At 47.7% G+C, this 13,659-nt stretch overlaps 1 protein-coding gene across 1 annotated transcript; it reads left to right on the top strand.

The window, feature by feature from the left end:
• Nucleotides 1-8,362: 8,362 nt before the first annotated feature.
• LOC110012328 (uncharacterized) lies at nt 8,363-9,022 on the top strand. The gene has a single exon (XM_020695456.2). It carries the CDS (start codon nt 8,363-8,365, stop codon nt 9,020-9,022), a length of 660 nt encoding a protein of 219 aa, XP_020551115.2.
• The last annotated feature ends 4,637 nt before the right edge of the window (nt 9,023-13,659 follow it).

The following is a 13,659-nucleotide window of genomic DNA, read 5'->3' as shown; positions in this document are numbered from 1 at the left end:
TTCCTAAGCTCCACAAGCTCAGGTTGCGACATCCTGTACGGTGCCCTGGCGGGTGATCTCGTGCCAGGCACCAACTCAATCTCGTCATCTACTGCCCTCTCGGCTGTAGCTTCCGAGACAGCTCGTCTGGCATCACGTCCTCAAACTCCCTCAACAGTCTCTTAATAGCGCTCGGGATAGCCTCTAACACCTCTTCCATTTCCTCAAAACAAAGAGTGCACAAGTAGGATAGCTCATTCCGCTTGCGACCCTTCTCAAACCCCATGGCCGACAAATTCTTCTCTCCTGTGCATCCGGCCAAGGTAGGGATGACACACGGTTTCACTCCCATCATCATCAGCGAATGGACATGAGGTAAGACCGCTGTGCATGTATCCTGTAGAAATTCAAGCCCGAGGATAAGCTTGAAGTCGTCCATCACCACAACAGAAAGATTGGTCTTGCCCTCATAAGCACCAACCTTAATCAGCATAGACTTGGCTACACCGACAATGGGTTGTGCAGCCGAGTTGATCCCCTTCACACACCCAACTCTCTTCTCTAGCACGAGCCCGGGTCTCGCCACTTCGGTGCTCGCAAGGTGGTTGTGGAGGCTCCAGTATGAATCAAGGCACGGATCGACTTGCCATGAATCTTCACATCAACGAACATCAACCCTTTCTTCCTAAGAATCCGGGCTGAACTTCTTCTTCTTTCTGTTGCGGTTGTTCCACAGTAAGAGCTGGGACAGTCTTTCTCGCAAGGGGTGGCACACCCTCTTCGCCGCCACTGTGGACAATGTATTACACCATTGGGATACGACACCCAAATTGTCCTCGTCCTCCTCCATGTCATTCTCGCCACCTGCCGCTGCTTGTGGCTCCACACTCTTCGAGGATGACGCCTTGTCGGCAAAGGTCGTTACCAATGTGTTCAACACATATCTCTTCGGGCAATCCCAAAACCCATGCGAACCATCGCAGAAGAAACACCCGCTCCTCTTCTGTGGTGCTCCTTGCTTGTTCTCTTGGGGCTTGTTCCTGCCTGAATCGCCCTGTGCGCCATTTTGAGCGTGGGGCTTCTTGTCTCCCCCACCTCTTTTGAAGTTAATCCTGAACGATCTCATCCCACTCGGCTTACTTTGTGTAGGACTAGGCGTCGCCTGCCTATCCTTCCGAGTCTCTTGGTTGAAATCTCCCAAGCGTTCGGCCGCTATAATAGCCAAATTCAAATCAGTGACCCGTTGCCTCTGCAACTCATTTCTTGCCCACTGTTTCGAGCCTTCCATGAAAGTGAACAGCTTGTCCGCCTCCGACATGTCTCGATTGTTCAGCATCAGTGCTTAGAAAGCTTTCACATATTCCCGCACGGAACCTGTATGCTCAAGATTTCGTAATGCCCGCCTGGCATTGTACTCGACATTCTCCGGGAAGAACTGCTCTCGAATCGCCTCCCGTAGAAGAGCCCATGTATCAAGCTGCACTTGATGGGCCTGGATCTCCGCATACTTGGTATGCCACCACAACTTTACGTCACCAGTCAGATACATGGTTGCAGTCGACACCTACCTTGCCTCATCCTGCACGTCTACCGCAAGGAAGTACTGTTCCATGTCAAAAAGGAAGTTCTCTGCCTCCTTCGCATGTCGTGCACCGCTATAGGCCTTCAATTCTGGAATTTGAAGCCTAGCATCGGGATCGTGAGCAATAATAGGGGTGTTACTCACTGCACGCTCGAGCAAACCAATCTGAATGGACATCTGCTCCATGTTACGCCGCATATCGGCAATGCTGTCGTCTCCAAAGACACCAGCCATCTCCTAAATCACCTGTCGATATTCGTCCAACTCTGAATTCAACACCGTGATATCAGATTCTAGGGAAGAGACCTTCTCCTCCAACTCGGTCAACTGGGAGTGTTCGTCCTCCGGATTCTCAGCTCTCTCGCTGGATGAAGCTGCGTGTCACGGGCTCTCTGAATCTTGCCACGACACCTTTGCAGCAGCAGCATTCGCACGCCTCGGCCCTATCTCGACACGAGGCTCTAATATCACCTCTAACGAGGCACCTTCCGCAAAGCGCAGCGTGTGGCTAGTAGTCCGCTAACTACGTCTGCCAATCTCCGCACGCACCTCCGCTCGGCACTAACGCAGCGCGCCGAAAGGAATCACGATAGGGAGGAACAAATCACACAACAGTAAATTGCACACATGATTACAGAAAGGAGCTTGTATTATTGCTGAAAAATGCATATACAGTAAACAACGATGCTAGAGCAAGGGGATCGCCTTGAGGGGGACTCTAACACGTCACTAAACCAAGCTTCTTGAACTCATAACCCCCTATAATAAGCTTAAAAAAATAAATTCTATTGTCTACACTAGATAATAGAAAAGTTGAAACTTATACCTCAGGACGCGTAACGTCCCCCTGATCAATCTAAACAACAGAAAGCAAATAACAAACCAGTAAAAGACCAACTCCTAGGACTCTAAGACTGCGGATTGTTCATCGTCTGTCGGTGAAAGTTGATTGGTCGGCCATGTAGAACGGTTGAGTGGCCGAACTGCGCGTCAAGGGTGCTGAGTACGCGGGCGGCCCTTGACACACGGGGAGGTAGTGACAATAAATAACAATACCGGGCTTTACGAGTCTGGTAATTGGAATGAGTACAATCTAAATCCCTTAAGGAGGATCCATTGGAGGGCAAGTCTAGTGCCAGCTTAAGTCAATTCCGCCTCCAATCCGACGAATTTCTTGCTACCACTTATATCAATCGATTCCTCATCACATGGGGAACATTTCCCATCATTCAATTTGAATTTTCATTGAAGATTGAGACTGGGCTTAAGAGTTAAGTGTTGCGAGTTTTCTGGGATTTCTGCGTAGGTTGGGAAGAATTATTTCTGCGATTTTCTCTCTGAATTTCGTGGGATATTGCTGATTTTGGTTTGGTAGTTTATTGATTTTGGTTTGGAGGATTTTGGTTTTGCCCATTCATCGGATTCTCTGTGAAATTAGTCGGATTTTTTCACTGTTTCTGCATATTCATCGTTCTTGCTGAATCTCGCTGGTTCTGCTGATTCTGTGGCTGAATTTAGATGCTGTTGCTGTTGAATTTTTGTGGCTAGATCTTTTGTTGATCCCCATTGATTATTTCATCGGTTTTTCTACGAATTTCATCGGAATTTCTGGGTTTTTTCATCGGATTTTTCACTACTTTCTTGCTGTGAAGTGTTGCTGTTTTTTCTTTGCTGAAGATTGCTGTGAATTGCTGCTATCATTTGCTGCTGAATATTTTCGGATTTCAACTGCTGCTGCTGTAATTTTGATGCGAATTACTGTTCGCTGCTGCTGCAAATTCTGCTGTTCATCGTCGGATTTCTGCAATTGCTGTTTTTGGCTGCGAATTCCTGTTTTTGCTGTTGCTGTTCACTGTGCTTTGGCTGATTTTAGCTGCTGTTTGTTCGTCGTTTTTGACTATTGTTAGTTCGTCGGATTTCTGGGAATTTTCTGCTGTTGTTTTGCTGCAAGTTGCTCGTCACTGCTGCTGCAAATTCTGCTGCATTGCTCTGCGAATTCTGCTGCGTTGTTCTGCAATTTCTGGTGCTGTTTTGCTGCGAATTCGTCGGAGTCTTTGTCGGATTTCGCAGATTTGTTTGCTGCAGTTGATTGTTGATTGCTGGTGCTGTTTTGCTGCAAATCGCTCGTCACTGCTGCTGCGAATTCTGCTGCACTGCTCTGCGAATTATGCGTTGATTTCTGGTGCTGTTATTGCGTTTTCCTCGGATTTCGCAGATTTCTTGCTGTGTTTTGCGATTGATTGATTGATTGTTGTGAATCGCTGCGATATTGATTGTTGTGAATTGCTGAATTTCGTCGGATTTCTGCGACTTTCTGCTGCGCGGTTCACAGATTTGTTGTTGATTTTTGCATCTCTTGTTTGGTTGTTGATTCACGGAGTTTGGACTGTTGCCGAAGCTTCACCGGAGGTCTGATTGGGCAGTTGTTTGGTAGTATGTCTGCCACAGCAGGGTGTTCATCGCCCCCGGTGCGGTCTTATCGCGATGCGGTTGCCGGTGCAGCTGTGCGTCCTCCGCCGCCACCAATATCTTTTGAGACATCTTCATTTCGCCCGATGGGTGTTTTGTCTCGTGATCAGGGAATGAAGGTGCTGAGATTTTCATCTGAGGAAATATCTCGATTATCCCTACCTTTTCGTTATGCCTTGGTAGGGAAGTTTTCGCATGGCTATCCATCCATGCAAAATCTTCGACGCTGGATGCTGGCTCAGGGATTTCGTGGGGATTTCTCTGTAGGGGCCATTAATGTTCGACATGTTTTCATAAAATTTGCTCTAGAGGAGGATTATACTAAGCTTTGGATCAAATCTATCTGGTTTGTAGAAGGATTTCCCATGCGTCTCTTTAAATGGACACCTACGTTTAATCCAAGGGAAAAATCGCCTATTGTTCCAGTATGGGTTCGTTTGCCGGAGTTGCCGATCCAGTTCTTTGATCGGGAGGCATTGTTTAGCATTGCCCGTCTATTGGGGACGCCACTTAGGACAGATGTTTCTACAGCGACTCTGGTGTGGCCTAGTGTGGCGCGGGTCTGTGTTGAGATTAACTTACTTGAGCCGCTATAGACGGAAATCGGGCTTGGGATTGGGACAGAAGTGATCATCCAGCCTGTGATTTACGAGTGTCTTCCTAAGTATTGTGGGGCTTGCAAGCACTTAGGACATGATGAAGATGAGTGCTATGAGAAGCACAAATCAAAGGCCCCACCAGTTAGGCCTGCAAATAGGGATGATCCTCCACCACCTATTCCTGATCAGGAGGATCTTCGGATGAAACTGGATACGCAGCGGGCGCAAAAGAACTTGAGAGATCGCCATAAAGAAAAGCATGTGGTTTTTTATGATGGTGCAGCCCGATCTCGCCTTGGGGCTAGTACTAGTGGCTCTAAGGGGGCGGAGGGTGAATCGCATGAAGTTGCATCTCATGAAGATGTGTCCAAAACAGTGGTCGAAGAAGTGGTGCACTTGACGGAAGATGAGGATGATGGAAAAGTGAAACCTGGTCATGTCAAAGAATCAGTCGACGAACACCATTCTAGGAATGAGAAGGAGACAACGGTTCCCGTTGTACATCCGATGGTTCCTGAGTTGGGAGAGTCTGGTGGTCCATCTGACACGAGGACTGAAGATGAGCAGGTAGAAACAGGTGTTGTGCCAGCATCATAGACAGCAAGGTGTGAGCTCACAGGATGTGTGGTTAATACAGAGAATCAGGAGTTGCCTAACTGTGCTGCAGTTACCGATGATGAGGTTTTGGGGCCGACGGGGGAGGACGTACAGGTTGATGGCAGACATCAGGTGGATGAGGAGGATGTCTCTAGGAGGTTGGCGCGCCATCGGCGAGGTCGGTCCATGGGAGACACATCTACAAACCATTCTGCTTCGCCAGATCGGCGAAAGGCAGTCTCCCCGCCCCGTAGGATTGTCACGAGGAGTACTATACGATCTACTCTCCCTTGATAGATGAAAGGATTATTTTGGAATGTTCGGGGAATTGGAAATGATCCTACGCAGAGGGTCTTGAATAGAGTCAGAAAACAACATCATCTGGATTTCTTGGCTATCATGGAGCCTATGATCTCCCTTGAGGGAAGGTTTATGGCGAGGCGGCTGGGATTTCATGAGGTTATTTCAAATTGTGTAAATCAGATATGGTTTTTCTGGGGTCCAGAGGTACGGTGTCAGGTTTTATTAGATCATGAGCAGTTTCTGCACCTCCGTTTGGAATCTAATAAGTGGCCGAAACCGTTTTTTGTTACAGCGGTATATGCTAAATGCGATGTGGTGGAGCGACGGGATCTTTGGGATGGCCTTCGATTGATTTCGGTCGGCTCTTCGCCTTGGATTGTGGGAGGGGATTTTAATACTGTCCTCTGTCCAGAGGAACGGTCGGGGGGCGCTGCCCCCAATGGTATTGCAATGTCGGATTTTCATGAGACTATTGCAGACTGTGCCCTTACAGATGCCGGTTATACTGGGAGCCCTTACACCTGGTACAGTCGTCGATTGCGACAACGTCTAGATTGGGTCCTGGTGACTGATAGCTGGATGGACGTATTCCCGAAAACACAAGTTACTCATCTAGAGCTCTCCAAATCGGATCATCGTGGATTATTGGTTATTGCAGAGACTATTATGATTCAAAAGGCATCATCTTTTCGATTTCAGCACATGTGGATCACACACCCGGGATTTCTTGAGGTTGTTCGTCGGAATTGGCAATACTCGACGATCGGGAGTGGTATGACTCGCCTTCAGCAAAAACTGACTCGTTTGAAGCACTGTTTGAAGGAATGGAACAAAACAGTATTTGGGAATGTGTTTGATAGGGTTGCAGAGGCGGAGCGAGATCTCAAGGAGGCTGATGAAGCATATGATCTTGATCCTTGTGATCGCACGCTTGTGGAGCGAAATCGGTGCTCGGCTGTGTTGGTTCGGGTGTTGACTCAAGAGGAGGCCTTCTGGAAGCAAAAGGCCAGAATCAAATGGGCTAAAGATGGGAAACGAAACACGAGATATTTCCACTCTTTAGTGAAGAAGAGGAGGTTTCGTGGTACGATCTTTGAGATACAACATGAGGGGGAGGTTTTAACTGATCCAATAGCAATTAAGAGATCGGCGGCTTCTTTCTTTGAGAAGCTCTTATCTACAGAGTCGGTGTTTCCAGATGAGATGGATCGGGACTGCTTAGAGGATGGCCTGACAGATGAGGATAGATGTTTCTTGTGCCATGCCAACGATGATAGAGGTTCGAGAGGCTGTCTTCAGTATTGAGCCGAAGAGTGTTGCAGGACCAAATGGATTTGGGGCGATTTTCTATCATACCTGCTGGGATCTCGTCTCAGAGGATGTTTTTGGTGCAGTATCTGAGTTTTTCCGTGGCAAAGCGATGCCGAAGAGTTTCACAGCTACTACCATCTCCCTTATACCTAAGACCGCCAGCCCAGGTTCTTGGAGTGAGTACCGGCCGATAAGTTTGTGTAATGTTATGAATAAGATATGCACGAAGTTGATGTCCATTAGACTTGGGCATGTCCTACCGAAGGTAATATCTCCGTCCTAGAGTGGGTTTGTCCCGGGACGATTGTTGAGTGATAATGTTCTTTTGGCGCAATAATTGATTCACTCATTGGAGTCTCACCGGCCGGAGGTGAATGTTATCTTTAAGCTTGATATGGCCAAAGCTTATGATCGAGTTAACTGGGAGTTCCTCTTTCAAGTCTTGCTACTAAAGGGTTTCCCGCAGCGCTGGGTTGACTTGGTGGCTAATGCTGTCTCTAACTGTTGGTTCTCGGTCTTAGTGAATGGAGAGCATGCTGGATTCTTTCATTCGACACGAGGATTGCGGCAGGGGGATCCGCTATCCCCGATGTTATTCATGCTTGCTGCTGATTACTTATCTCAGGGGCTAGATCGACTTTTTACAGTGCACCCAATGATGTATTACCAATCACCGGGTCGGGTTCGGGTATCCCACCTAGCATATGCGGATAATATGATGATCTTTACTAACATCTGCAGGCAGCACATGGCATTGCTCCGTTATTTTCTCCATGCATATGAGCGAGTGTCGGGACAATGGATAAATAGTGAAAAGAGTTCGTTTATTCTGAGCCGGCAGGTGTTGTCGTCACAATTGCAAAAGGTACAACACGTTATGGGTTACCAGTTGAAATATCTCCCAGTCACATACTTGGGAGTCCCTCTGTACAGGGGCAATCGGAAGGTATGTCTATTTGATTCGCTCATCTCCAGGTTACGTGACATTATACAGGGGTGGGGATGACGAATCTATCCCACGGAGGGAGGCTGGCCTTGATTCGAAGTGTGTTGCAGGCTATGCCTTTACATCTACTTCAAGTAATTCACCCACCTAAATCTGTATTGATAACCATTGAGCGCATATTCAATGGTTTCTTTTGGGGCTCGTATAATGGCCGTCGGCATATCCATTGGTCTTCATGGGATAAGATGTGTAGCCCAGTAGCAGAAGGTGGTTTGGGTGTTCGGAGTTTGACGGAGTATGTTCGGGCTTTTTTCATGAAGCTTTGGTGGCGATTTAGGCAAAAATCATCCTTATGGTCGGAGTTCTTGCATGATCTGATATTGTAGGACCCGTCATCCTACTCATGTGCTGTATAATAGCAATCATTCCTATGTTTGGCATCGTTTGTGTCGCATCAGGGATGTGGCAGAACCTCTAATATTCTGGACTTTGGGCCAGGGTGCAGTGTCCTTTTGGCATGATAATTGGTACGGTGAGAAGCCTTTAGCCCAGCTAGATCATGGGGCCCCTGACACTATGGAGCCGGTATGCTATTATTGGCATGAGGGAGAATGGAATGTCCCCAGGATCTTCAGGATAGTCCCGCCACAGATTGCACATGTTATCTTCCAAATTCCTATTGCAGTGGGACAGCGGGACAAAATTGTGTGGACCGCGGCGAGTAATGGGACGTTTTCCACGACATCGGCATGGGAGGCCATTCGAGTGGTATCTCCTCGGCGGCAACTTTTTACAGATATATGGCACCGTTCTTTGCGGCCAACGGTGTCTGTCTTCTTATGGCGGCTTTTCCAGGATTGGATCCCGGTGGATGAACGCATGAAGCGAAAGGGATTTAGTTTCCCATCAAAATGCCAATGTTGTGATGCAGAGGAGAGCATCTCTCATCTGTTTGTTGAAGGGGCAATAGTTCGAGATGTGTGGCTGCACTTTGCTAATGTCTTTGGGCTTCAACTTTGTGAAACGGGGAACCTGCGTCTTATGGTGCACTTTTGGGGATACTCTATCCCGTTTCACTCAGATTTGCACATTCGTACTTTGGTGCCATTTTTGATTCTATGGTCTACTTGGACGCAACGAAATGCTGCAAAGTATCAGGGGTACATTTTACGACAACGGGAATCATATTGGAGGTTCAGCGCCAGCTTCGCACACTATATGTTGCACGGATCATGACGAGCATACAGTGGAAAGGGGACTTGCACCGGGCGTTGGCTATGGATTTCTGCTTCAGGCCGATGGTGCTTCGGGCACCCAGAGTGGTGCGTTGGAGTACCCCCACTCCGGCATGGTTTAAGTTGAATTCGGACGGGTCCTCGCTCGGGAACCCCGGGCCAGCAGCAGCGGCAGGTGTTATTCGGGATGAGATTGGACAGGTGCATCTAGCATACCAGTTTGCTTTGGGTACGACCACTAGTGTGGTTTTGGAGCTTACTGTAGTTTGGCGTGGTCTTGAGCTAGCTAGAGCACACAGTTTAGCACCGATAGTTGTTGAGGTGGATGCTACCATAGTTCTCCAACTCTTACAGTCACGAGGATCTGGGATGTGGGAGGTGCAGCATTTGATCATGCGCATTTTGCAGCTGCAACAGGAATTAGGATCGGATGTACGACATGTTTTTCGAGAGGCTAATGGAGCGGCTGATTATCTTGCGAAGGAAGCCGCGTCTCGGCAATTGACTAGGGTTATGTATCAGGAGGGCATTACGGGAGTACTACGAGGCATTATCAGACTGGATAAATTGGGCACTCCCTATCTTCGCCGGTGAGCTTGAGTGATGCTTTGAGATGATGTTTGGTCGGGCATTCGGGAAGAGATTGGCGGGGACATTACGCAACAAGTTAGAATAGGTAGATTTTGGTCATCATTGATTTTGCACATAGATTAGAATTAGTTTGATTGTAAAGGGAGTAAATACTCCTCATTTACTGTTTTTGAATTGTACACTCTATAATTGTTTTGAGGTAATAAACAGGTAGGGTTCCGCCAAACCCCCCGCCTAGGCACAGGCGGCTTATGCAACAAAAAAAAAAGAAAAAAAAAAGAAAAAGAGTCTAGTGCCAGCTTACAGTGTCTTTTTGGCATGATAATTGGTTCGGTGAGAAGCCTTTAGCCCAGCTAGTTAACGGGGCCCCTGACACTATGGAGCCGGTATGCTATTATTGGCATGAGGGAGAATGGAATGTCCCCAGGATCTTCAGGATAGTCCCGCCACAGATTGCACATGTTATCTGCCAAATTCCTATTGCAGTGGGACAACGGGACAAAATTGTGTGGACCGCGGCGAGTAATGGGATGTTTTCCACGACATCAGCATGGGAGGCCAATCGAGTGGTATCTCCTCGGCAGCAACTTTTTACAGATATATGGCACCGTTCTTTGCGGCCAACCGTGTCTATCTTCTTATGGCGACTTTTCCAGGATTGGATCCCAGTGGATGAACGCATGAAGCGAAAGGGATTTAGTTTCCCATCAAAATGCCAATGTTGTGATGTAGAGGAGAGCATCTCTCATCTGTTTGTTGAAGGGGCAGTAGTTCGAGATGTGTGGCTGCACTTTGCTAACGTCTTTGGGCTTCAACTTTGTGAAACAGGGAACCTGCGTCTTATGGTGCAATTTTTGCGATACTCCACCCTGTTTCACTCAGATTTGCACATTCGCACTTTGGTACCATTTTGATTCTATGGTCTACTTGGACGCAACAAAATGCTACAAAGTATCAGGGGGTACATTTTACGACAACGGGAATCATATTGGAGGTTCAGCGCCAGTTTCGCACAATATATGCTGCACGGATCATGACAAGCATACAGTGGAAAGGGGACTTGCACCGGGTGTTGGCTATGGGTTTCTGCATTAGGCCGATGGTGCCTCGGGCACCCAGAGTGGTGCTTTGGAGTACCCCCACTCCGGCGTGGTTTAAGTTGAATTCGGACGGGTCCTCGATCGGGAACCCCTGGCCAGCAGCAGCGGCAGGTGTTATTCAGGATGAAATTGGACAGGTGCATCTAGCATACCAGTTTGCTTTAGGTACGGCCACTAGTGTGGTTTCGGAGCTTACTGCTGTTTGACGTGGTCTAGAGCTAGCTAGAGCACATAGTTTAGCACCCATAGTTGTTGAGGTGGATGCTACCATAATCCTCCAGCTCTTACAGTCACGAGTATCTGGGATGTGGGAGGTGCAGCATTTGATCATGCGCATTTTGCAGCTCCAACAGGAATTAGGATCAGATGTACGACATGTTTTTCGAGAGGCTAATGGAGCAGCTGATTATCTTGCGAAGGACGCCGCGTCTCAGCAATTGACTAGGGTTATGTATCAGGAGGACATTACGGGTGTACTACGAGGCATTATCACACGAGAGAAATTGGGAACTCCCTACCTTTGCCGGTGAGCTTGAGTGATGCTTTGAGATGATTTTTGGTCGGGCATTCGGGAAGAGATTGGCAGGGGCATTACACAGCAAGTTAGAATAGGTAGATTTTGATAATCATTGATTTTGCACTTGGATTAGAATTACTTTGATTGTAAAGGGAGTAAGTACTCCTCATTTACTGTTTTTGAATTGTACACTCTATAATGTTTTTGAGGTAATAAACAGGTAGGGGCCCGCCAAACCCCCCGCCTAGGCACAGGCGGCTTTTGCCAAAAAAGAAAAAGGCTGGTGCCAGCTTATGATCGAGTTAACTGGGAGTTCCTCTTTCAAGTCTTGGGCCTAAAGGGCTTCTCGCAGCGCTGGTGATAGAGTTGGTAGTTAATGTTGTCTCTAACCGTTGGTTCTTGGTCCTAGTGAATGGAGAGCATGCTAGATTCTTTCATTCAACACGTGGCTTGCGGCAAGCGGATCCACTATCCCCGGCGTTATTCGTGCTTACTACTGATTACTTATCTCAGGAACTGGATCGGCTTTTTGCGGCGCACCCAATGATGTATTACCAATCACCGGGTCGGGTTTGGGTATCCCACCTAGCATATGTTGATGATATGATGATCTTTACTAACATCTGCAGGCAGCACATGGCATTGCTCCGTGATTTTCTCCATGCATATGAGCGAGTGTCGGGACAACGGATAAATAGCGAAAAGAGTTCTTTAATTCTAAACCGGCAGCTGCCGTCGTCACAGTTGCAAGAGGTACAACACGTTATGGGTTACCAGTTGAATATCTCCCAGTCACATACTTGGGAGTCCCTCTGTACAGGGGCAATCAGAAGGTATGTCTATTTGATTCGCTCATCTCCAGGTTACGTGACATGTTACAGGTGGGCGATGATGAATCTATCCCACGGAGGGAGGCTAGCCTTGATTCGAAGTGTGTTGCAGGCTACGCCTTTACATCTACTTCAAATAGTTCACCCACCTAAGTCTGTATTGATAACCATTGAGCGCATATTTAATGGTTTCTTTTGGCGCTCGTATAATAGCCGTCGACATATCCATTGTTCTTCATGGGATAAGATGTGTATCCCAGTAGCAGAAGGTGGTTTGGGTATTCGGAGTTTGGCAGAGTATGTTCGGGCTTGTTCCATGAAGCTTTGGTGGCGATTTAGGCAGAAATCATTCTTATGGTCGGAGTTCTTGCATGACCGATATTGTAGGACCCGTCATCCTACTCATGTGCCATATAATCGCAATCATTCCTCTGTTTGGCATCATCTGTGTCGCATCAGGGATGTGGCGGAACCTCTAATATTCTGGACTTTGGGCCAGGGTGCAATGTCTTTTTGGCATCATAATTGGTTCGGTGAGAAGCCTTTAGCCTAGCTAGTTCACGGGGCCCCCAACACTATGGAGCCGATATGCTATTATTGGCATGAGGGAGAATGGAATATCCCCAAAATCTTCAGGATAGTCCCACCATAGATTGCACATGTTATCTGCCAAAATCCTATTGCAGTGGGATAGCGGGACAAAATTGTGTAGACCGCGGTGAGTAATGGGACGATTTCCACGACAACGGCATGGGAGGCCATTCTAGTGGTATCTCCTCGGCGGCAACTTTTTACAGATATATAGCACTGTTCTTTGCGGCCCATGGTGTCGGTCTTCTTAAGGCGACTCTTCCAGGATTGGATCCCTGTGGATGAACGCATGAAGCGAAAGGGATTTAGTTTCCCATCAAAATGCCAATGTTGTGATGCAGAGGAGAGCATCTCTCATCCGTTTGTTGAAGGAGCAGTAGTTCGAGATGTGTGGCCGCCTTTGCTAACTAACGTCCTTGGGCTTCAGCTTTGTGAAACGGGGTACCTGCATCTTATGGTCCACTTCTGGCGATACTCCACCCCGTTTCACTCAGATTTGCACATTCGCACTTTCGTACCATTTTTGATTCTATTGTCTACTTGGACACAACGAAATGCTACAAAGTATCAGGGGGTACATTTTACAACAATGAGAATCATATTGGAGGTTCAGCGCTAGCTTTGCACACTATATGCCGCACGGGACATGATGAGCATACAGTGGAAAGGGGACTTGCACCGAGCGTTGGCTATGGGTTTCTGCTTCAAGCCGATGGTGCCTCAGGCACCCAGAGTGGGGCGTTGGAGTACCCCCACTCCGACGTGGTTTAAGTTGAATTCGGATGGGTCCTCGCTCGGAAACCTCGGCAGCAGCGACAGGTATTATTTGGGATGAAATTGGACAGGTGCATATAGCATACCAATTTGATTTGGGTACGGCCACTAGTGTGTTTTAGGAGCTTACTACTGTTTGGCGTGGTCTAGAGCTAGCTAGAGCACACAGTTTAGCACCCATAGTTGTTGAGGTGGATGCTATTGTTGTTCTCCAGCTCTTACAGTCACGAGTATC

This window comes from Sesamum indicum, linkage group LG7, assembly GCF_026168435.1.
Source record: "Sesamum indicum cultivar Baizhima isolate 11 linkage group LG7, ASM2616843v1, whole genome shotgun sequence".
NCBI lineage: Eukaryota > Viridiplantae > Streptophyta > Magnoliopsida > Lamiales > Pedaliaceae > Sesamum > Sesamum indicum.
Note: the sequence above shows the minus strand (reverse complement) of the source record. Positions and strands in the feature narration are given on the sequence as shown.